Here is a 26,034-nt window from a genome sequence, read left to right on the forward strand (position 1 = left end):
AGAAGAATTTGAATAGAATTATGAATAGACATAAATTAAGAGATTTATGTCTCTGTGATAAAACTATATATCTGAATGCCAGGAAGAAGAAATAGAAATATATAGTAGATGTAAACCTATTTATGTGTCATACTTGTATTCACTAATATAACAGATGCTTGCTGTGGCTTGTCTTTGCCCCTCCTTCATGGGGTAGAGTACAAAGAGATAGGTTGCAGTCTCCAACTCTTTCTTTATTTTTGTTTTTCTCTTAAGGAAAGGATTCTAGATATTTAAGCATTTATCTTGAAAAAATGTACATTATAAAATTATTCATGTCATTCTATTGTAATAAAAATTCTCCATTTCAGAGAAATTCCATTGCAGCAAATGAAAATACAAACATATTTACTTACACAAAACATGTCTTTGAATAGCAACATATGAGTGTACAGATAATATGACTTTCTGTATGATGTTATTGATAGTATTAACAAAGGCTGAGCTTGTTTTTTATCTCTAAAACTTTTGCTTTGTGTTAGTGCTGAGATCCCTGCATTCAGTCGTCATTCAGCTCTTTCAGCCATGGATCCTGGTTTTAGAGGAAAATGCAAGGTAAATAGTTTTTCAAACATGCAGTTCCTTTGCAAATTATAGACTTAAAGTTTTACTAGTGTTTTCATAGAGATGATGAGTTTATAGATTTAATTAACAGTGTAGGACCATATTTACATTTAGAAAATTGCTTCTTTAACTGAAGACAATTTCTCTTCATGGAGTTGTAACTCTGGTATCATCAGAGCTTTCGTCTTGATATTTTATTGCAAAATTGGACCTTTATTTCCAGTTTTCCACTGTAAAGAAGGTACCTAATTTCAGAGAAATGGATACTGCTCTCATAAGGGTTTGGTTTTAATAATATAATACCACAAAATATGTAAGACTAATTCAATTTTCTCACTGTCTCTGTTATTTTTTTGAACTGAGTCAGCTGTAAAATTATTTGGTGGGAAATACCATTTTAACCTGGGATTCTGCAATTAAATGAAAGCATTTTTTTTCATGAGCATTTAAAATATTTAGTGGTATAGAGCTATTCAAATGCAGTAAGTTGCCTAATGAGTCTTTTTCCCTAAAAGAATACAAACAAGCTAGGTGAACTTGTCAGAAATTTTATAAAAAAATCACAACAGTAGTGAACATCACAATATTTAAGGTACTTTCATAAACATGAATTTATTTGATATCCAGACTCATATGTCTTGTTCAAGTCCCACAGCGGGTTAGTGCTAGAAGTGAAACTAGAGCTCAGTCTTCTGACTCCCGTTTCAAGACTCTGCATTAACCCATGTGCTTCAAGAGCTCCTTGAAGGAAATAGAAATGATTTGGATCTTTGCTTTTATAGAGGACTATTCTTTAACAGACTGCAAGTTTCAGGATTTTATAGTATTGACTACAGCTCAGATTTCCTGTTTATTTCCAGGAAGAAATAATGGAATTTATTTTGATAGTGAATTTTCTAGGCCAGATTCAGAAATTAAAATTTCCATATCAAGACTTTTTCTTTGGCTATTTCCTGTCAATTTTTGGCCATCTTTTTGTGACATGAATTTGATTGTTTTTTTTCAGGTTTTGGGTAAAGAAAACTATTTTTTTGAAGCCACATTAGATGTTTTTTTAAGGCATTTGAAATGTAACCAATATGCATAAGGGATGGGCTCAAGAATGTAAAAAGGTTTAATATGATAGTTTTTTAGATAACACACTTTTGGAATTTAATTGCTTTGGGAAAAATAGGCAGGAAGGAGAGTTAATAAAATCATATATTTGATATTACAAGCCACAATTCACCTCCAGTAATATACAGCATTCAAAATGGTCTAAATGTATTAGGGCTACATAATTAAGGGTTTTCTAGGATTTAGGCAAGACTCTGGGACCAAGAATAACTTAATCATGGTACTTTTATTCTAAATATGTGTTTCTTTTCTTTAAAGTGGCCAGCGACTTTACCCCTGGTTGGAAAGTGATGCTGTGGTGGCGTCCAGTATTGTACAGTTGTTCACTGACTGTATTGACTCATTACATGAGAGTTTTAAAGGTAGAAAGATATTATTTCTACTTTTTCCCCAAGTCATTCAGCTTTCCTCCTTTAGTTTTATTTTAATTATCAGAGAGTCAGCTGTGACAGAAGGTCACTAATGCATTTATTTAGACTTCCAAAGTTTGTAACCTCATCTTTTTGTGTGTGAGGTAGTTCAGTTTCATTAGGTATGCAAAGTATGTAGCCATTCTCTTTTTACACTTTCCTTATCCTCCATGTTGAACCTCATCTCATCTTCCATAACTTGTAATCTCTTTTATATATTTTCTATTTCTTCAGGTCTCTCTCTCTTTCAGTTCACTCAGTATCTCTACAGTTGTATCTAATCTAGTTTAAAAAGAAAATCCATTGACTTGTTCATATAGTGATTAGATTTTCCATTTCTAGAAATTCTATTTATTTTTCAAATTTACCCTGATTTTTCTTGATAGCACCTTATTCTTATATCTAAAATTCTAATTTTCATTACTTTAAAGTATTTAAATATACCTACTTTACTTTATGATCTGTATCCAATAGTCCCATTATCTGAAGTTCCTTTTGGGAAATGACTTATCCTGCTGCTTGATATTCTCTCAGACTATTGTCTTTGGAGACTTGTTTCCTTGTGTGTTTTGTAATTTTATACTGTGAGCAAATATTTAGAACAACTGTATCTATGGAAACTCTGTAAGGTCAAGGATGAGGTTGTATGCCTCCAGAGAGGATTTGCATTTATTTTCAATTAGAGCTACTTAATTTCTTGCATTTGGTTTCCCATATCACATAGATACATGAAATTAACCCCAAAACTCACTTGCAAGGAGGCTTCAATTCTTACTGTAAACTTGTTTTTCTCCCCCAGCTCTGAGTCTAGGCTAAGGTTGCCTTCTTTTTCTTTAATCTGCTCTTTCAGTGAGGATATAGTTCTTAGAAGAGCTTGTCTTTAGTCTCCCTTGTGCTGTTAAAACCTGACATAAGCAAATACTCCTACAGCAAATGTGGTATCTCATTTAATACTCTGGTTTCTTCTACCTAGCATACCTAGCTGGGCATTTTCATAGTTATATTTTATCTAGTACATCTAAATTTTTTTATTGGAAGGCTTATTAAGGATGAGGTTTATTTCACTCAAATTCTTGCAGTAGCCTAAAATTCCCTATTTCTCATTTCTCTTCCTTCCAAATCATTGTACGTATTTACTAAATTAATTTTCCTAAACACTATTTATGTCATATGATATTCTTATTTAGTCACTTTTAAGTGTAATATTTTACTTGGCATTTAGATGTATTTGGCACCAGTGTACTTCAACATTGAGATGACTGTTTTCTTATGGAAATAATCCATTCTAGCCATATGCTCTACTGACTGTTCCCTAAAAGTCCAGCAGTTTTCCCTCTATTGCTCATTTGTTCACCCTGATTTCGCTATCGGGAGGAAGCCTCAGGCTCTTTATATCCTCCTACATATGTCTTTATGCTTATACATTTCTCCCCTGCCTCTGAATCTTCATTGTTGCAGCTTGGGTTCTTGGAAAGCATATGGGAAGATGGAGTTAGAAGGCCAGCGTAAATAAGGGGGATGGGGACAGCAGTGTGCAGAGAGAGCCTTCCAGCCCCAGTGCAGGTCTGGAACCTGTGAAAAAGGAGGGGGCAGGAAGAGCCTCAGATTGCATTGTTGGTCCTGAGGAATACTGGCTGTACCAGTGTGGGTCTCTGTGCTCATTTCTTGACTGAGGGCAGCATCACTCCGATGCTGTGGTGGATCCTGAAGGTACTGCAGCTGGGCCAGTCAGCAAGTTCTGCTGAAGAGCATCCAAGTAGCAACCTTTCAATGAACTCCACATGCTCAGGTGGCATTTACTCATAAAGTCAACAGTCTATCATCCAGTAGTCTGGTCTTACTGTTTTTTACATGTCTGGTCTTACTTTTTTTTCTCATGACTATATGTAGTATACTACATATATACATATATAATACTTTTTTTTCTCATGGCTATATGTAGTAAATTCTCCAGGAACAGGAACCTTATCCTTCCCTTCTTTTTATATGTACCTACCCCCAGCCCCACCTCCCTACCCCCACCCCAAGATCTAGGATAGTAGTATATTCTCAGTGTTTTTTGATAAGTATTGGTTCATGAGTAACAACTGAAATCCTAATAGTACTCACTTTTTTTGGAAAGCAAACTTCTTAGTATAGGGTCAAGCACCCTCAGGTTTTTGCCTATGTATATAAAATGAGACCATGGCTTAGGGAACATTAGGGTACACTGACAACATCAAGAATTGGTGGCTGAGTTCAGAGAAAGAAAACAACTCTGCAAAGTAGGATGAGGAATTATTAAATTTGTGGCCTTTTCGTGAGATCATCTCATCCAGCACTCTCCCTTTACTGATAAGAAAAATGAGGATCATTCTTTATGTAGAACCAGAAAGTCTGAAACCATTTATTTTATACTAAATATCCCTTGTGCTGCCACTAACTAGCTCTTGAAGGCATTATAGTAATTGATACTGTGAGGGTAATACTGAATTACCAGGGTGGCAGACAAGTGTGAGACTCATGAGTGACACTACATGAGTGACAGCTAACAGTCTTGTTTTATTGCACAAAGGGTTAAATTTAGTTTAAAGTTCAATTAAAATTTTAGTAAAAAATTTGCTTTTAAGGAATATTGGATTCTTCCATGGTGCCAACTGAATGTAGTGCTAAATATGCTTGTGATTGAATACATGTGCAGTGAGAGTTGCAAACTAAAGGAAAGCCTAGAATTGGTGGGACTGTAGAAGTGTATGTGAGTTAAAAAGCCATCTGGTAGTTTTGAAGAAAAACATATTATCCCTTCTGTCTCCCATATACCAGATGCTTATTCAGTTATCCAAGTAAATAATTAAAAGTACTATTCTTTATTATTAATTTGCTGTCAGTTTCTTTTCCCCTAGCCCATGACAATCTTCAAAATTGGGTAAATATTGAGAACCTTACGTTTTAGATTTCTAATTCAAATTTATGTTTTATGTTAGTTTTTTGTTTGTTTTTGTTTTTGTTTTTAAAATATAACCCAAAAAGTCTTCAGCTGTATTTTCTCTTTAAATTTTAGATAAGCTATTGCCAGGTGATGAAGGAGTCCTTCGATTACACCTGCTGCATTATTGTGAAGCATGCACAGCACCTAAAATGCCAGAATTCATTCTATACGCTTTTCATAGTGCATACCGGAAGCTCACGTGGAGGGATCTGTACCCTGACCAGATGCTTATGGAAGCCTTCTTCAAAGTGAGTCCTTGTGTCCATGTCACAGCCTAGAGAGACCTGGCTTTCAGGGAGCAGTCTCTTCACTGTGGTTGTTATGCACAGTTGCAGTGTGTGCCAAATGAGAACAAATGTGTGTCCTGTGTTGTCTGATGGTGCTGTGTAAGGCAGTATCCATGGAATTCTTTTCATTTGTTAATAGAGGACTGTAAAGCATCTAAAGGATCACTTTTAAAGCCCAGAGAACTTGTAGTCTTCCTCTAGACTTTAGCAATATTGTTGCATTGAGTGCATGGTTTAAAGACTTGTTACCTTCAGTCTTGGTTGGTGTTTATGTGTATGCATGTTTTTTAGGGTAGGATCATTAAAACTACTTATTAAATATTCTGTTAAAGTTAAATGTTAAAATATAAATTGGTATTCAGGCCATTATTTTCTTTAAGCAGGCATGCAGGTGAATAACAGTGTTGTAGGAGATAAAGTGCATTACAGAAACTAATGATATATCATTATCATTTAAAGACTTGAAATGGCTTGAAGAAATTCCCCATTGTGTTTCTCTTTGCAGTAGAAGCAATAGTTACAAAAAAGCAAACAAAAAACCCAATAAATTGGCACCGTTGTTATATACCAGTGCAACATGTAGGGCTATTTTTTTGTTCTTATTACATTTCCATTTTTAAAAACCCTTTACAATCTTGTCTTAACTTTTTATGAATGTTTCAGTTCATTTGTCCATGTTTCCAGTTCATTTGTTTTTACTCTTAATGTCACATATATTATTGAGACATCTGAAGGGCTTTTATTGTTATACATCTACAGTTATTTATGGTAATTAGAAAAATGTACTTTAGTCCTTTAGTACTTATTTTACAGTCTGCCTGGTTAGCCACTCCTCTACATCTGAGCTCTAGGGAAAGCTAAGGGCTGTTGTTCTAGAGAACTAAAAGGTTTAAGAATGATTTTATAGCTAGGTTTAGTATATGAGGCAGGTGCTAAGGAGATATCCATTACTATTATGAACACATAAAAGAAATTTGGCTTAAAAGAGCCGTAAGATAGAGTATAAATAATGGGGCAACTTTATGTAAGACAGATTAATTACTAGAATGGTCTGTTAAGGGATCCTATGGATTTTATTTCCAGCTTTTACTCTAATGACAGATGGCCCTGGCTTGTCCAAAGGCTAAGAACTTTTCAATTCAGTGTATCTTGTTGGCATGATCAAGTTTTTTTTGGGGGGGTGGGGGTCAAGGTGTGAGGTAGGGTGGGGATAGAGAGCAGATTATAAAGGAGGATGAAGAATTATTTTCTGAAAGGAAGAAAAACGTAGTAGTTAGCCTAATATAAGATGGTAATGGGAGGATATGTATCATCACCAAAATCCATTGACTGTAATTATATAAAGTTTCATTTTGAAAGGAAAAAATTGTGGTAGCCATGTTTTAGTTTAAACAAATTAGAAATATCACAAAAGAAAAAGCTTTGAGATTAAGTATAATTATCTTTAATTATATACCTTATAAAACGTTTGCAAAAAATCCTTAATATATTTTAAATAGTACTTAATTAAACATTATGTAGATGTTGAAAATTTTAATGATTGACGATATGGGGAGATTTTTATATTATAATATTACACTAAAAAGGCAATATAAAAATTATTTGTACCATTGTGATAAGTCTTAAAGTATGTTTCTGGGATCAGCACCATCAACATCACCTGGGAACTTGTTACAACTGCAACTCCTGCTCCCACTCCAGAACTAGGAAATAAAAACTCTAGGGGTGGGGCCCAGCAATCTGTTTTATTCCAAGTGGTTCTGATACATGCTTAAGTTTGGGAATTCTTGACTAGTGGTTCGTTTTTTATCCTGTCCCAACATACCTGAGGCATGTGATGCATTCCCATCAGTACCAGTAGCTAACTATGGCAGGGATTCTCTACCTTGGTTGAGGCTGGGGAAAGACATCATTTTGCTGTTAAGCATTTTTGGAATAGATAATGAAATCCAGTTTTTGCTCAAGCAGACAAGCTCAAAATTGCACACAATACACTTAATGTGGAAGGTAATATGTTAAAAATGTTAAGTCTAAATCTCTGGGAGGTAGGATGATGAATGATTTTTATAACCTGGAGATAAAAGTGTTATTTTTCAAAAATACAAATTTGTGAAATTTGATTTATGCTTTGTTCACATTTTCAAGATATTGAGCCAACATAAAGCACTGCCCTGAATTTAGTTTGTCTCCTTTTAGGTGGAACGAGGAAGCCCCAAGAGCTGTTTCTTATTTTTGGGGTCTGTACTGTGTGAAGTCAATTGGGTTAGTGTCCTCTCTGATGCCTGGAATCCCAGCCCCCACCCAGAAACCCGAAGCATGATCGTCTGCCTTCTCTTCATGATGGTTTTACTGGCAAAGGAAGATCAACTAGTAGATCAAATAGTAAGTTTGAAGAGGTTGTGATAAAGAATTGGCAAGGCTCCCAAGAGTCGCCCCTTCTACTAGGTGGTAGCTTTTCACTTTGGTAGTAGCTTTTCTACTAGGTGGTAGCTTTTTTAGTGTGAATATATGCTGAGCCTATGAGATGTGCTTTCAACTATAGGCCTGATGTTCTTGGATAACTTAAAATCTGATTCTAGAATCACACTTACTTGGACTGTATAAATCAATGACGCAAACCACACTGATTTGGAATATATAAATCAATTTTATTTTACATCTTATTAATTCTTAGTTCTATCTCATATATACTTCTTCAAGTCAGTTTTGACCTTTATCACTTTATATTCTTTCTTGTGACAGCATGAATTTCTCTTCTTTCTTAGGCAAGTTCAGTTTGTTCTGTCATAGAGTAAATAACTGCTTTCTTGAGAGATGCCTACCAGTATCATTTCTCAAATTATAATTTAAGTTCAGTTAGTTTCTAAAATTTCTTCAAGCTTTCTTACTCCTTTGTGGCCAGAAGGAAAATGTTTTCCAGTTGTTGTCACATTTATGTTATTCTTATAGAATGTCACTGGATCAAAGAATTCCTTTGAAAATTGGGTTGTGAATACTTGTAAATCTTAATATGTTTTTGCCAAGACTTTGACTGTTACTTTCCCTAGTAATTCTAACTTGAGTAGAAACTAACTTGACGCTTCTAACTGGGCTGTGTACTAGGCCATCTTAGTGGTCACTCTACAGGCTAATTATAAACACATATTTCTAGAAAAATGGGGCCTTAGGAATTAAATGAATATGTATTTCAATTTTAGGATTCACCTTTACTCAATCTCCTTGGACAGACAAGCTCGCTTTCGTGGCATCTCGTGGATATTGTGTCATACCAGAGTGTTATAAGTTATTTCAGCAGCCATTACCCACCATCCATCATCCTGGCGAAAGAATCTTCTGCTGAGTTAATAGTGAAGCTCCTAAAAGTATCTGCAGGCTTTTCCATTCCTGCTGATAGCCAGAAACATCTTGTAAGTTGAATGGATTCCTTAAAAGGGAGAGCACTCTTCAGGACCAGTAGTAGCATTAAGTGATATTGAGGATAGTTTTGAACCTGCTGACTGCTCAACAGAGAAAGTTGGAGGATATATATCATAGTGTACTCACATTTTGACCTCTTCTTGGGTCTTTTAGTTTTATTTATCTGTTTAGAAGCTTCTACTTACTAGCAGTGTCACATGCTGAGGAGAAGGCAAAAGGATCGAGGGCTGGCAGTGGGTTGTTGGTCAAGTGATCTGAATGTAATTGGCAGTAGAACAGCAGGGAGGTTATGAGTGTGAGTTTGAGGTGAGTTCTGACAAACCTGGGTCCCCAACTTACTTCCATTTTGACCTTGGGCAGGGTCCTTGGTTTTTCTCATCTGAATTGGAAATAATAGTACCCTTTCTCAAAGGGTTTTTATGAGCATTACATTAGATAACAAATATAAAAGTTTTTAGAAAAGTTCTTGACAAGTAATTATAGTTTAATTAATGTTATTAATATAGTAAAAAGGTAGAGTGTTGTGCTGGAATTTGGGAGAAAATGGGTTCTAGTAAAATAGTTACCAAAGTTTTCTATCTTCTTAGATACAGGGCTCTCCAGTCACCTGGCATCACATCTCCATGTGGCTTTCTGATCTGTCGTTTCCACTCCTTCCCCACGTAGTCAGGGCAGTGCCATGATCCCAGGGAATACTCAATTAACACTACTTACTTGGATTCATTTGTATGACTCTCTTTTTGTTTGTCAGGATGCTGTTCCAAAATGTCACGCTTTCACTCACCAGATGGTTCAATTCCTCAGTACCCTGGAACAAAACGGAAAAATCACCTTAGCTGTACTAGAACAGGAAATGTCTAAGCTCTTAGATGAGATCATTGTCTTTAACCCACCTGGTAAGTGACCAATAGAAGTCATATATTCATACCTGCTGTGTACAAGGCATTGTGAGATTAGGAAGATGGACATGACAGTGTCATCCCTGCTGCCAGAGAAGCAGTGGCCAGTGATATGGCATGACAACAAGGGATACTGTTATATTTGTACGAATGTTAACAACTTGAGAGAGATCACTCCAAATGCTGATGGGAGATTAACTGGATGATGGCTAAGTAGACCACTGGATTTTGTTATTAGGAAATAATAGGAGTCCTTCCACTGAGCAGCTTTCTTACATGTTTTGATTCTTTGAGTTGGGAGAGTGGTTCAGAATCAGCTTTAGATTTTTTAAAAAGCTCTGTGTGGAGAATTTTACTCCTGGCAGTGTTGTGGACTAGACATCCCAACTGATTCTTATGCTGAAAACAACTAAACCTACCGAATAACATGTTTTAAAAAAATAAAAATTAAACTTACCAATGAGATGCCATAAAGATAAGGAAATCTCAGAGGTCAGAAACTAAGCGAAAGGAAGAATCCATAAAGGTAGGTGAAGGACTGAGGCTGGATTTCACCTTCATGACTTTTTCTGAAACTTCTTAGGATTTTAGGGGGAGGTGATAAAACCAAGAATTTGCTAAAATGGGAGCCTAAATGAAAATCATAGCAGCCAGGATAATACTGGGAACCCCAGTATTGGGGTTGAATTGGAAACAAGCGTACTCCTGTGACACTGGGGTTGGGTCACCTGTTTATGTGGTGAGTAAAGAAATCTCTTTGGAGAATTAGTAAGAACACTCTGGCCCTCATGTTGGTTTGCAAATTCATACTACCTAGATTGTCCAAAATAAATCTCAACCTCAGAATTTATTTAAAGTAGTTTTGGGTTGATGGTGGTGCCAGGTGCTTGGCAGAAAGCACCAGATCCTCTTTGGCGGAACCCATCTTTAACTCAGGGCTAGAAGTTCCAAGGAATATGAACTTCCTGTAAAGGACAAAAATAATTGCAAAACATTTAGGGAACAAGGCACAACAAGCAAAAGCCAGTAGAGAACAACAGTCAGCAGAATCATACATATAAGACTTGAAATATAGGTATAATTAGCAAACAACAACAAAAAAGTATTTTTAATTTATTTAAAGAAATAAGATTAGAAAATATCAGTGGAGAGCAAGAGCTTATTAAAATACACATATTTAAGAGAGAATAAGGTATTTTAGAAATGAAAAATAGAAAGTTTTTAATGAAAAATGTAATGGATAAATTTAACAGCAGAGTAAACCCATCCAAAAAGAAAATTTATGAACTGGAAAATAGACCTGAAGAAAACAACCAGAATGCAGCCCAGAGAGACAGAGAAAGGAAATATGAATGAGTTTAAAGGGGATCTGGGAAGGAGAAAGAAGGTTTAACATATATCCAGGCATCTAATCACAGTTCTAAGAGGAGAGGAGATAAAGAATTAGAGAGAGGCAGTATTTGAAGGGATTAAATGGCTGAGAATTTTCCAGTGCTGATAAAGACAGCAATCCTCTGATTCAGTGAACCCAGCAATTTCCACGCAGGTTAAATATAAAGAAATTTATACCTGTACACACTGTAGTAAAACTACCAAGTACCAGTGACAAAGAGGAAAAACTTTTACACCCAGGAAGCTCAGATTACCTACAAAGGAACATTTATCCTGACAGTTGACTTCTCAATAGCAACAAAGAAAGTCACAAGACAGTAGAATGACATCTTCAATGTGCTATGAGAAAATGACTTATAATGTATTATTGTAAGCTACAAAAAACCATCTTTCAAGGACGAAGGTAAAATAAAAATATTTTCTTTGAAAACTAAGAGTGTTTTTCACCAGTAAACATCACTAGAGGAAATACTAAATTATGTTGTTTAGATAGAAACAGTGCTCACACATTTAAGTCTGAATTTCAAGAAGGAAAAATGAGTAAAGAAAGTGGCAAAATGTGAGTAAGTGTAGTTAAAAACTGACTATATAAAACAATGATAATCATGCACAATAGGGTTTGAAAAGCAAAAGCTAAAACTAAATGATATGAGCACAAATATATATACATTGGGGAGAAGGGTGTTCTAGAAAGATCCTAATCAAAAGAGTGATAGCATCAGAGCTGATTTTTAGAAAAACATTTGTTGGCCATGCTATTGATAAACAGGAAGGGAAGAGGCTGGGATCAGGAGAGAGGCTCACTGGAGTAGTTATTTGTTGCTTTGAGTCTTAATTAAAAGATTGATTTAACTTGCCATTCAGCTGAAATTCAGAGATAAAACCTTTATTACTGAGACTATTATGCCCATAGAAGTAAATGAAAAAGTATATATGTGCACACACATGTTGTAATGATCTTTCAAACTTTTTTCCAAGTCCTTGCTTGGCAATAAGTGTTCCTGCAATAACATTGTTAGGCTTTTCTTCACATTGGGCAAGTAGGTGAATATGTTTTCATGGGTATGACAGAAAAGATCTCTCAAACTTCATTCTGCTCCCTTTGACATAAGTATTGGATTTTTGTGGTGAGAGTGCCACATTTCTATCCCATTAAAGAAAATGTGCTCAACTGAAGGAGAACTAGAAATAGTTGGTGAAAATTACCACTGTTGAATTTTCTCCTCCCTACCCTGCAGTGGCATATATATTTATTTATTTGAGAAGTCTGTGTTTACAGAACAATCATGCATAAAATATGAGATTCCCATACACTACCCTACCACTAAGACTGTGCATTGATGTGGATCATTTGTTATAGTTGATGATAGAACATTTTAAAACTGTACTATTAATTAAAGTCCATGGTTTAACTTAGGGCTCGCTGTGTTGTGATTCTATGGATTTTTTAAAAATTTATTCTGTTATATTTGTATGATCTAACATTTCCACTTTTAATCATACTCAGATATCTATTTCAGTGCTAATTGTGTTCACAAAGTTGTATTATCATCACCACCATTCATTACCAAAACATTTTCATCATTCCAAATAGAAAGTTTGTACATTTTAAGCCTCAACCTCCTATTGTCTATCTCTACTCAGTCCCCTGGTATTCTAGATTCTGACTCTGTGAGTTTGCTTATTCTAATTGTTTTGAATCAGTGGGATCATATACTATTTGTCCGTTTGTGTTTGACTTATTTCACTCAACACGATGTCTTCAAGGTTCATTCATGTTGTCTCATGTATCAGGACTTAATTCCTTTTAACAGCTGAATAATATCCCATTGTATGTATATTCCACACTTTATTGATCTGTTAATCAATTGACCGACTCATAGTTTCCTTCCATCTTTTGGCAATTGAGATTAATGCCACTATGAACGTGGTGTGCATATATCTGTTTGAGCCCCTGCTTTCAGTTCTTTTGGGTATATACCTAGTAGTAGGATTCTTGGGTCATATGGTAGTTCTATTCTTAGCTTTTTGAGGAACCACCAGACTGTCTTCCAGAGTGGCTGCAGCATTTTACATTAGTGCTCCTATATCTCCACATGTCCCTGTCTGTCACCGGCAACCAGCTAGGGACTGGACTTTGCAGCATCCTGCTGTAAGGGTGGGGAATGGGCACTGACAGCCATAGCACAGACAGAAAAATTTACAGTTCTTTACTGTAATTTATTAGTCTCCTCCCACTGCTTCCTGGATGCTGTACAGTGTTCTTCTGGCCTCTGGGGTTTCAAAATAGTTGTTTCAGACAGTTCCTGTCTGTTCAGTAATTGTTTTGGTAGAAGGACTAAGTCCTGGAGCTCCGTACTCCACCATTTCCCCTGGGAGTCCTCCCATATTTTCTGTCCTTAAATGTGAAACACTTATCTACCTCAGTGATGTTCTCCCACTCATTTGCAGTTAGTTCTCCTGTAAAATGGATTATTCCTATTTCTAGCATTCCATTCTCTCCAGTGTCATTTTTAGGAAAAAAAACTTGTTTTTTTCTACCACAGCTTCCAGTCCCCACTTTCTTTATTTTGGAAAACAAAGAAACAAAAAAGAGCTACTATTAGGATCCTTTAAAAAGTTTTTTCTGTTCTCATATTTAAAGTAGTAACCTTTGTTCTGTGTGTGACAGCTATGGCACTGGGCACTGGTTGGGTGAGGGCAAGAGGTACAATTTATAGTTGTAACTGTTTCTAAGTAGTTTACCAGATGACTGCTAAGATTTGTATATTTGAGCAAAGAAATGATTCTTTAGGAAAATAAAGACTAATTATGCATTTTCCAATAAATAAATCCTTCCTGCACACCAGCCTGACATATGATACTGTTTATTAACGTATTGCTCTGCCACACTGCTGTACCAGTGGAACTGGTAGTAATTCCTACTTTTTCCCTTACAAAGTTTTTATGGGGCCACATCTTATCCTTAAAGGCTAAACACCACTCCGTAGTCTTCCTTCTGGTCCCCTTAGAACAGCCACTAGAATTGTAAAATCTGCCTGGAGAAAGCTGAGATTGAAGCTCTGTTCTCTTGATTGCCTTCATATCACTGTTCCTGGCAGCTGTGCATGTGTATGTCTGTGTTCCTCTTCAGACATGGATAGCCAGACCCGCCACATGGCCCTCAGTAGCCTCTTTGTGGAAGTCCTGATGATGATGAACAACGCAACCATTCCAACTGCAGAGTTCCTGCGGGGCAGTATCCAGACCTGGATTGGCCAAAAAGTGCATGGGCTATTGGTTCTGCCTCTTCTAACAGCAGCCTGTCAGAGTCTGGCTTCTGTCCGCCACATGGCAGAGACCACTGAAGCCTGCATCACAGCCTACTTCAAAGAAGGTAAGAGAACCATCATCTTTTTTTATTTTCATAAATAAGATTTTATTTTATTTTTTTAAATATTTTTATTGTATACAACAAACACATTCTTGACATACAAACATTCTATATATAGTGTACAATCAGTTTCTCACAATATCAACACATAGTAGTATATTCATCACCATGATCATTTTTTTGAACATTTGCATCTCTCCAACAAAAGAAATAAAAAGGAAAAAAGAAAAAAACTCATACATGCCATACCCCTTACTCCTCCCTCTCATTGACCACTAGTATTTCAATCTACTCAATTTATTTTAACCTTTGTTCCCCTTATTATTTATTTTTATCCATATTTTTTGCTCATCTGTCCATACTATAGATAAAAGGAGCATGAGATACAAGGTTTTCGCATTCACACAGTCATATTGCAAAAGCTATATCATTATAAAATCATTTTCAAGAAACATGGCTACTGGAACACACCTCTACAGTTTCAGGTACTTCCCTCTAGCCACTCTAATATACCAAAAACTAAAAAGGGATAGCTATATGATGCATAAGAATAATCTGCAGGATAACTTCTCAACTCTGAAATCTCTCAGCCACTGATACTTGATTTTGTCTCATTTCTCTCTTTCCCCTTTTGGTCAAGAAGGTTTTCTCAACCTATATGCCAAGTCCCAGCTCATCCCAGGATTTCTGTCCCATGTTGCCAGGGAGGTTTACACTCTGGGAGTCATGTCCCACACAGAGAGTGGAGGGCAGTGAGTTCACTTGCCATGTCGGCGTAGAGAGAGAGAAGCCACATCTGAGCAACAAAAGAGGTTCTCTGGGGTGACTCTTAGGCTTAATTTTAAGTAGGCTTAACCTATCCCTTGCAGGGATAAGTTTCATAGGGGTGAACCCCAAGATTGAGTGCCCAGCTTATTGATTTGGTTGTCCCCACTGCTTACGAGAACGAGAACGATCATCTTAATGCTGTCATCATATTTGTCTTTTCAAGGCAAGATTAAAGCTTTGTCACCAGGAGATATCTTTCTAGACCCTTCCCAGTGAGGGAGGGTGCTATTCTAATTTCTGCTCTGTAAATGTTGTTGATATTTCAGAATACATTTTGTCTTTTTCATAAAGATCGGCAGTTAGCCTGGGAATCTGTGACCCTTGTCAGTGGATACAAGTACATTTTAATTTCTAATTCATTCTTATACTGGTTTTGGAGTGTCAGACCATCCCTCTTGGCTGTAATCAAATTCTGTTACATCATTTAACCCTCAAAAGAAATGCTATGTCAGAATCTATATGATAATGCTCTACTATATTAATTTTCCCTTACTTTTGTCACTTATGAGTCATAGTCCTCAAAAATGTTATAAATCAGAATCTGTATCATAATGATCCTCTGTATTAATTTTCTCCTACTTTTGTCATTTTGTTGAAACGAATTTTCATAGAAGTTCTTTTATTGTTTCTTGTCACACCTTTTAAAATGTTGTGAAGAAGTTACCACCTCCCAGATCTTCACGTCATCTTTTGTACTCCCTACTCTAAATGCTCAGAGTCTAGAAACAAGCTAGTCTAGTTAAGAAGAGTATGGTATCCAAATATATATCATATTGAAGACAGTAGGAGAGAAAGAAGAACGTTGGCTTGGAATGACAGGAAATACACATAACTTTCCACCTGTCCTATCTTGACAATCCTGTAATAACCCATGTCCATTGTGCGAGGTGCCATGCATGTCACCATGTGACCCCACCCCCAATCTTCCTCTCCCCAAGGAATTGAGACCCATTAGGATAACACTCCTAAACTAAAATCAAAGTTGTTTTTTTCACAGTTTGCGAAACATTCAAGAGTTTCCTATTGGCATATGTGTCACGCTAAGTTTTGATAAATAAAAACATTTGTAATGGGTAGTGAAATATAATTTCGTTTGGAAACTTCTACATATTCATAACATATTTGGAAGTGGTATTAAAGTTAAAACTCTTAGAAAGCTGGGTCTGGCAGTGTCTAGATGTGATTTTAATAATCATAATATGATGAAAAGTGATTTTTCCAGCACTGAATTCCATTTCTTAACCCATAGTTGCTATTCTGGAGCAGACATTTAGCAGCTTTCTGTCTAAGCCCCGAGACCCGTTTCATTTTCATGGCCTCTAGGGCCAGTGAGAGAAATGTTTTCTTGATATAAAGCTTAAATTGAGATTAAGGTTGTTAATTTTACTCTTATCTTGATGTCTTCCCTTTGTGTTCTCTTCTTAGATTCCCTCAATCAAAATTTAGGTTGGGGCCCCATTCTGGTATCCCTTCAAGTTCCTGAGCTCACCATGGAAGAATTTCTGCAGGAGTGCCTGTCCCTTGGCAGTTACTTGACTCTTTATGTTTACTTGCTTCAATGTTTAAATAGTGAACAAACTCTAAGGAACGAATTAAAAGTGCTGCTCATCTTAAGCAAGTGGCTAGAACAGGTATATCCAAGGTATGTTGGCCCTCTGGCTCTTTTGTCAAATGCATTGTACTTAGTTAACTTGGAATTTTTGGATTTAAGTAACTGGGTATATACACATGTTCTAGTTTGCTAGCTGCCGGAATGCAATACACCAGAAACGGAATGGCTTTTAAAAGGGGGAATTTAATGAGTTGCTAGTTTACAGTTCTCAGGCCGAGAAAGTGTCCCAATTAAAACAAGTCTATAGAAATGTCCAATTTAAGGCATCTGGGGAAAGATACTTTGGTTCAAGAAGGCCGACGATATTCAACGTTTCTTTCTCAGCTGGAAGGGTACATGGCAAACATGGCAGCATCTGCTGGCTTTCTCGTGGCTCTACCAAAAAGGGACTCTCTCCAAAATGTTTCCTCTTTTAAAGGATTCCAGCAAGCAACTCCACCTTCAGTGGGTGGAGACACACCTCCATGAAAATCGTCTAATCAAAAGTTACCACTCACAATTGGGTGGGTCAGATCTTCATGGAAACAATCAAAATGCTCCCACCCAGCAATATTGAACAAGGATCAAAGGGCATGGCTTTTCTGGTGTCCACCACAGGTTCAGGCCAGCACAACACACATTACCAGGTGGTACATACAAACAAGGTTATGAGGTTCCATGTCAATATAGTGATGTTTTGGGAAAGATTCTTTCTTTCATGGGCTAATTTTCTAAGGTATTTTATTTTCTGAAACAGGCATTTTGAAGCACCAAGCTTTTGTGTCCTTATCAGTTAAGTAAAGATAGTATCTACCTCATAGGGTTGTTACGAGGATTAAATGAAAGAACATGAAGCCCAAACACAGTACTAGCATGTAGTAAGTGTTCAGTAAGGGTGACTGTTACAATCTCATTACTTTATTGACATTTGTTAACCTAACCTTTCAAAGTACTAAATGTCCCTTATATTGAAACTTATGTGGGCTTTCACTTAAACAGGAGTGGGAAAAATCCATTTGTAATTTTCTCCTGTGCCTCCCCCAGCTCTGTACAGGAAGAGGCAAAGCTGTTTTTGTGGTGGCACCAAGTCCTGCAGCTGTCCCTGATTCAGACAGAGCAGAATGACTCGGTCTTAACAGAATCCATCATTCGAATACTGCTCATACTTCAGAGCAGGCAGAGCCTCGTGGCCGAGGAGAGGCTCAGCTCTGGGATACTGGGGGTAATTGGGTTGGGCCGGAAATCACCCTTGTCTAACAGGTAAGGAAGAGCCTGTTGCTGCTCTTACTAAGTGGGCCTTGAATGTCTGCACTTGATAAAGATTTGTGGTACTTGAGTTGGGTTTTCTTTTAATTTTTATTTTTATTGATAAAACAGTGTATAAGCACATACATTCGTAACGTACAAACATTTCATACATGGTGTACAATCAGTGGCTCACAATATCATCACATAGCTGTATATTATCACGATGATCATCTTTTAGAGCATTTGCATCATTGAGTAGGTTTTTTGATTGACAAAGATAAAGGAGAAAAATCAGAACCCAAGTATATTTTTGTATTTTTTATGAGCAAAGTTATTCTTTAGCACTTTAAAAAGCAACTTTATTTTTAAGTTCAAACTTTTTTTTAGCAGTATCTCTTGTAGTTTTACTTCATTACCCTCCCACACTGCTGATTTCTTTTTGGCCTTGGGCCAATGATGGTGGGCAAGTTTAGGGTAAAATATTCCCAGTCAGCTGCTTCACTGCGAGTATTTTATGATGGTGCTGTGAGTTCAGGGAAATTGAGAGCCTTTGCAGGGCTCAGTCTAGTAGAACTGTTTAGCTGTCAGGTTGGATTAAGGACAGTTGGTTAGAAGGGTAAGTAATGAGAAAGAAAGGAGACTATGGTTTGTTACTGAAAATCCCAAGGCATGAACGAGTTTGCCATTAGCTTCCCATTTTATCTCATAAATTTTATTTTTTTCTTTTCCCTAGTTGGTACCATTGTTGAAAAGAGTTCTCATACTATCTCAGTGTCAGCATTCTTATGGAATAGCCCATTGTGTTGTCACAATTTTGGAAATCACCTAATCCAAACCAATTAACATATCATGTTTCTTTGCTTATGGTAGAATTTAGCGAGACTGTATGATAAACTTGGGCTGTTGTGTCCTTTGATTGAAACAGGTGCTTTCATTCTTGAATCTAGATTATACATATTATACATTATTTGGGTAGTGCTAATGGAAGAAAATATTAAGGCTCTTTATCATATTTAATGTTTTCCTGAAAATGTTAACAACAATAATGGGCCTAGAAGTGTATTATTGTTTTTTTAATAGAAAATATGGTGTTTAACTTAAGTGCTTACTTTAATGGTAATTTACTTCTTCCATCCTGTCTCTAATATCTAAGATTCCGAGTGGTTGCCCGATGCATGGCTGCCTTCCTATCAGTTCAGATACCTGCAGAGGATCAGATCCGTTTGAAGCCTGGCTCTGAATTACATCTGACCCCAAAAGCTCAGCAGGTCAGTAAAAACAACTTTCAGGGTCAAACAGGGCAGGGATCCTAAATGATAAAATATCCAACACATGAAACTGATTGCCTGGAAAACTGCTGATTGAATCCCTAATGTCTTACATGAAACATTGCAGGTGGGCAGGTGAGTTTCCCAAGAAGTTCTCACCACATCTTCCCCAGTAGGTGGAGAGGTAACTCTAGCCCTTTGTACAGTTGACACAATGATCTGCAGACACAGCATTCCTTTTGATGGGCTTTACTTGCTGAAAAATTATTACTGTATGTGCCCACCTCCGATTTTAGACCAGTTTATTTAGGCATTTGCTAAGTATTGTTACTGTTAGTGTACAAGAAGCAACCACTTGGACAAGCCAGTCTAGGGATGAGTTTGGTTCTGATACAAAGAATGTGTACTGGCGTACATATTTCTGGGCCTGACGTCTAAAACAGAAGATGCAGCCCAGGGTTGAGATTGATGGAGGTTAGCTGAGCTTTAATACCAAAAAAGCATTTTCTGTTTTGCAAGGTAGAGGTTGACCACTGTTGGAGTAATCTGACGCTGATGATAGTAGCTGTGAGAAATCATGACTTATCCTAAAAACACAGAAGTCTGCGTGGCAATGATCACATTCCTGCAACTCTGTTTTTCACTTATGAACAGGCTGTCCCTGTACAACGGTCTCCAGCATAAAACAATGACCAGTATTCTTGAGTGTTTATACATGCTGGGCATTGTTTTCAGTTTTAACTCATTTAATGGTAATGAGTTAAAATTCTAACTCATTTAATCCTTATAGCAAAAATCGTTATTTATTCCAGTTTACAGATGAGAAAATTGAGAAAGATACTAAGTAACTTTTCCAAAATTATATATCTAGTAAATGTTGGGTCTAGGATTTACACCTGGCCATTGTGGCTGTAGGCTTCCCACTCTCACCTCTCTGCAAATACTAACTGGTAGATGGTTAGAGCCCTTAACTCTTCTTCTGAAAGTATTTCTTCTGCAGCTTTATAAAGTCTAAGCCAGCCAAATGCAGTGTGATATCATGGTTACTAAGAACAAGGATCCAAAAGGGATTGACAGATAGATGGCTGGATAGATAGAATGATACAGCAAATGTGGTAAAATGTTAAAATTGGTAGATCTGGGTATCTGTATGAGGATATTTTGGAGTTTTCTGTATGGGTTTTTTTTATTATTCTTGCAGCTGTACTGTAAGTTTGAAATTATTTCAAAATAAAAAGTTAGAAAGAACCTGCCCCCTTCCCCCAAAAAAGAAAAAAAGAACAAGAATCAAACAGTACACTCTCTAGGTTCTTCATAGGAATCTTGGATTATAAAATACCTAATACTTGAAAGTGACTGATTAGACAACTGCTGTTGGAATCCCTACTGCCTCATATGAAGCATCACAAGTAGGCAGATCAGTTTTCCAAGGCAGGCTGGGAAGTCAGTGAGGTACATTTTAGGGTATATTTGAAGAGTCAGAGTATGATAACGCTTTTTAACTCTTCTGTGTCCACTGATTCCTGGTGCATTGTTTTTGCTTTAGCTGTGACCACCAGGTCACCCAGATCTTAAATTTCTTTGCCTATATTCCTTTAGATTTAAAATGGCAAATAGCCATCCATACTTATCAAGATTTTCAGATTTGAAAAACATCATTTTTTAGTTTGTAAAAGTTGCTGGAATGCATATACCATAAATGGAACAACTTTTAAAAGGAGACTGTATTAAATTGCAAGTTTATAGTCCTAAGGCCATGAAAACATCCAAATTAAGGCAAAGCTATAAAGTGTCCAAACTAAGGCATCCAGGAAAAGATACCTTGACTCAAGAAGGTTGATGACAGTCAGGGTTTCTCTCTCAGCTAGAAATGTACATGGCAGTGTCTACTAGCTTTCTCTCCAGGCTTCTTCACTTGCTTCCCCGGGGGCGTTTTCTTTATGCATCTCCAAAGGTCTGTGGCTGTCTGGCCTCTGTTGGTTCTAAAGCTTTTTCCAAAATGGTTCCCTCTTAAAGGACTCCAGTAAGCATCCCCACCTTGAGTGCGTGGAGAAAAATCTCCTTGGAAACCATCTTATCAAAAGTTACCACCCACAATTGAGTGGGTCACATCTCCATGGAAGCAATAAAAAGGATCCCACCCAGCAATATTGAATGAGGATTAAAGAACTGGGCTTTTCTGGGGTATACAACAGATTTGAACTGGCACAGTCATCTTTTTATTAAATGATTTATTTTAGGCAAATTGTCAAAGTAGACCATTTTGTGCGCTAACTTAAAAAAAAGGGAAAGACCCACCTTTTTAAAAACTTATAGAATGGGAAAAAATATTTGCATACCCTTTATCTGGTAAGGGTCTCGTGTCTAGAATATATAAAGTATCTTACAACTCAGCAGCAAAAGGACAAACAACTTCAATTAAAAAATGGGCAAGGGACTTGAATGGACATTTCTCCAAAGAAGATATACAGATGGCCGACAAGCATATGAAAAGTTTTTCAGTATCCTTAGTCATTAGGGAAATTCAAAAAAATCAGAATCACAGTTTGAGATACCAATTCATACATACTTGGATGGCTATCATAAAAAAAAAAATGAAAAACAAGGGTTGGTAAGAATGTGGGGAAATTGGATCCCTGTACATTGCTGGTGGGAATGTAAAATGTTACAGCTGATATGGAAACAGTTAGGTAGTTCCTTAAAGAGTTAAACATAGTATTACCATATGACCCAGCAATCTCTCTCCTAGATATATCACCAAAAGAATTGAAAACAGATAAACAAATACTTGTACACCAGTGTTCATAGCAGCACTATTCACAAAACACAAAGGGTAAAAACTGCCCACAGGCCCAGCAACAGATAAGTGAATAAACAAATTGTGGTTTATATATAAATGGAGTATTGCTCAGCCATACAAAGGAATGAAGCCCAATATATGCTACAGTCTGGATGAACCTTGAAAACTAGAGGTGCCAATCTCAGTATTGCTGACTGATTATGGTTGGGGACCCAGGAAGGAAGGCAGCAGAGTACAGGTTCACCATGTCTCAGGGCTTGATCTGGTGAGGACAACTCAGTAGGTGGGACTTGGGAGAACGATGCTAAATGAAAGAAGCCAAATACAAAAGGTCACATATTATATGAATCTATTTATATGAAACTTCCAAAATAGGTAAATCCATAGAGATAGAAAGAACAGTATTTGCCAGGGGTTGGAGGAAGGGGTAATGTGGAGTGACTACTTACTAGGTACGAAGTTTCTTTAGGGGTGATGCAAATGTTTTAGAGCTAGGTAGAGATGGTAGATGTACAGCATTATGAATGTATTAAATACCACTGATTACACCTTTTAAAATGTTTACTTCTATGTTACGAAAATTTCACCTCAAAAAAATGAAAGTGGGGGAGACAGACATTAGATTCATGGTGCACTTGTCCCTTTTGATTCCTGTTCTTAGATTGAACTCTGTTCACACAACTCTTAACTTGGTACCAAAATCTCTTCAATTGTTTATTTTTAACCTTAAAACCTCTGTCTATAGTCCCCTTATAATTTATTTCTAAGCTGCCAGTTTATTTGTACTCCTCAGAAAAATCTCCTTCCTTGTCTCCTGAGGCATGCCAATCCTATCTTTTAAGCTATATTCTTTTGTGCATTGATTCTCATAAGTTGGGGGGTGAGTGGGGAGAAGTGGGACAGTGGGGAGGTTGCCATGGTGGTGGATGTGTCCCAGTTGGGAGGGAAACATGTGTAAACTTCTGGGAGGTAGTGAGTCTGTGTAGCTGTAAAATAAAATTCCCATCTTACAACCCATCGTTCTGATTTTTTGTTAGTTTTCTCTCTTCTCCTACTAGAAAGGAAAGAAAGATTAAAATTATGGATTCAGAAATGTTTTTCTTTACTTTCTTTCCTCTGAAAAGAGGTGTAGAAACATTTTCTTCCATCATTTTTATGCCATTTGTCAGATGGAACAAGCAGGAACCTGACACGTACTTTATACCTGTTTGGTGATTTAGTGACTTCATCATTTACCATAGCAGTACTTAGCAACTGGTATCTTCAGAATTTACTTCAGTTCAACAGTTGAATAGGACATTATTTTGTAACCTAAGAACAAACTGAACAGCAAAATTAAAGAGGTCACACCTGAATGAGATACAGCTGGTCATGCGAAGCAGTTCAGGGCCAAGAGGTGCCACATGAGTACAGTTGGGGCTCTGGTAAGAGAGGTAGCAGAGTGCAGGTTCACCATGTCATGGGGGCTTGATCTGCTGGGGAGGAAAGAAAAGTAAAGGGCATGACTATAGGAATGAGTGTTTTATTGAGAAATAGCACAGGACAGGAAGAGGGAAGGCAGGATGGGAAGTCTGCAAAAGCCAGAGATATTTAGGTAGCTGGTACCCTTCTGTTTGTGGTTGATTTAATAAGTGACTTCCATTTATACTTCTATTTCCAGTTCTGTAGGCTTCCCCTGAGATACACAGTGGTACAAGGTTTCAGCAGAAGAGTGTGCTACATCTCTGGAAATCAAGTTATAGGCTCCTACTTAACCTTCTTTTCTTCCATGTCTTTTAGGCTCTGAATGCTCTTGAATCCATGACATCAAGTAAGCAGTATATCGAATACCAGGATCAGATATCTCAAGCCACCCAGTTCATAAAGCATCCTGGCCATTGCCTCCAAGATGGGAAAAACTTCCTGGCCCTTCTTGTTAACTCTCTGTATCCAGAAGTGCATTATTTGGACAACATACGATACTAACACTGAGGCTCTTGGAAAACACTGCTGCTGTTTATGTTTGTTTACATTTAACTTTGCTGTTGCACAAGTAGCTTTGTCAGTTTCATTGCAGAACTCAGTTCCGCCAATGTGTAGTTGACTGAGATGAAGGTTGGAAGGCACTAGATAATTCTGTTGTGCGTGTGCACATATGTGTGCGTCTCTCTGTGTGTGTTTTCTTAGCTTTTAAAACTTCCTTGGATTTTTAAAATTTTTATGTTCATCCAACAAGAGAAACTTGGTCATTTCCACTTGAGTTCAGAGCCACTCATAGTTGCTGAACATACCAGTCATCTCACCAGACCCCAGTATGGGGTTCTTTCTGTGTCTCCACTTCTATCTCTTATTTTATAAATGTCAAGACTCCTATGCCAGATCTAAATATTTGGGGAGTCATGTAGAAATGTCACTTATGACCCTATTTATTTTCTTCCAAAGTAAATCAATTTTGAAAATATTTCTGTTTTTCAAATATGGGGAAGTATACCAGCTTAAAAGTATTGAGATATTTCTCTAAGAAGGGAAATTAATGCTGAATTAGTTAAAATGAGTCCTGATGATCGTGAATAGCATAGATGGTGACAGGTCTGCTTCTGTCCAGCTGAGTGTCCTATAGAAAAGCCATCTATCTAAATCAGGGGTCGCATGCAGGCAGTCTGGGATGAGAATGCTGTGCCCAGATGTTTTGTTTGGCCCACATAGTGGAAACTAGGCAGAGCTTACTCTCTTCAGTTTGCTGTAATCCCTTTGGTCCCACACCCCGCCCATTCCCTCATTCACATTACTTTCTGAGCCCCGGTAAGCATTCATGTTTGTAGCTAGACAGACACCAGGTTTGATACTAGAGATCTGATTCTATATCCTCCATTTGTTTCTTCACTCTGTATTTAAACTCAGATGAAACTAGCAGATCTTCTGAAACACTTGTCCGTGGAAATTGGCTCAGATTGGGAAACAACTGAAATTGTGCTTTTTGTCAGTAGCTTTGTGCCTTCTGTTGATGTTAATTCATTCATTACCAAAGCTTGCCGGTAAAGTTGCCTTGGCTCTGTTGCCATCTTTTTATCCACATTATTTCCCCCAGAAATTAGCACATTGGCTTCCTTCATCATATCTGTATTCTGTTGACTTGAAATTGATTTTGTTTGTCCAGTATGCATAAAGTTTCTTTTGCTTATGGGTTATTAATAGCCCAAGAATATTTACCTAAAAATGTCTATAATAAACAGTTACCAAGAGCTTTCAGCAAGTGACATAGAATTGTGATAAGCTCTTCTCATATTATCTTATTGGAGTACATCCCTGAACTTTGGAAGTATATAGGAGCTCTTAGTTATTTTGAACTGTAGTTGGACAGAAAAATTCTGCCTCCCAGATGTGCTGTGCAACTCTGATCAATATTATCCCTCTTTAGCCTCTTGAGTTTTGTAGACCACATGGTATCCATCTCTGAGTGGCATGTTTAAGAGTTTTTCCTTGTTTTTGCTTCTTTGTCAGGTTTGTTTTTCCATTTTCAAATCAGTCATCTTCCCCATTCTTTTTGTGAGAAAAGTCTTAGAAACTGTGGATATTTTAATGGCTGCTTTGGCAACAATTATGTTATGACAGGAAATATTCTGTGTGCCATTTTCTTTGAGGAGGATGTAATTATTGATATCCTAGAATGTGAAATTTTTGAGTTGGACAGTATGTATTTTAAAGAAAATCATGATTAATCTTAATTTTTGGAAGTTTATAATACCTATAATGTATCTGGTCTGGAAAAATTATAAAAAATAAAATAAGTCTTTGGTTATAGCTGGTAAGAATCCAGTTTGTAGGAATACCACACTATATTGAAAAGTGTTTCAG

The 26,034-nt window shown here is 36.9% G+C and overlaps 1 protein-coding gene across 1 annotated transcript in view; it reads left to right on the plus strand.

The window, feature by feature from the left end:
* Positions 1 to 25,980, plus strand: part of EPG5 (ectopic P-granules 5 autophagy tethering factor) — a 152,860-nt gene extending 126,880 nt beyond the window's left edge. The window contains exons 34-44 of the mRNA XM_077135572.1: positions 522 to 594; positions 1,978 to 2,081; positions 5,170 to 5,345; positions 7,581 to 7,766; positions 8,582 to 8,791; positions 9,553 to 9,697; positions 14,226 to 14,468; positions 16,719 to 16,935; positions 17,929 to 18,144; positions 19,286 to 19,400; positions 23,980 to 25,980. Of these exons, the coding sequence (XP_076991687.1) occupies positions 522 to 594; positions 1,978 to 2,081; positions 5,170 to 5,345; positions 7,581 to 7,766; positions 8,582 to 8,791; positions 9,553 to 9,697; positions 14,226 to 14,468; positions 16,719 to 16,935; positions 17,929 to 18,144; positions 19,286 to 19,400; positions 23,980 to 24,165 (1,871 nt within the window). The 3' untranslated portion in view covers positions 24,166 to 25,980. The remainder of the gene's footprint in view (positions 1 to 521; positions 595 to 1,977; positions 2,082 to 5,169; positions 5,346 to 7,580; positions 7,767 to 8,581; positions 8,792 to 9,552; positions 9,698 to 14,225; positions 14,469 to 16,718; positions 16,936 to 17,928; positions 18,145 to 19,285; positions 19,401 to 23,979) is intronic.
* The last annotated feature ends 54 nt before the right edge of the window (positions 25,981 to 26,034 follow it).

The sequence above is a fragment of the Tamandua tetradactyla genome, chromosome 18, assembly GCF_023851605.1.
Source record: "Tamandua tetradactyla isolate mTamTet1 chromosome 18, mTamTet1.pri, whole genome shotgun sequence".
In the NCBI taxonomy this organism is placed as follows: Eukaryota; Metazoa; Chordata; class Mammalia; order Pilosa; family Myrmecophagidae; genus Tamandua; species Tamandua tetradactyla.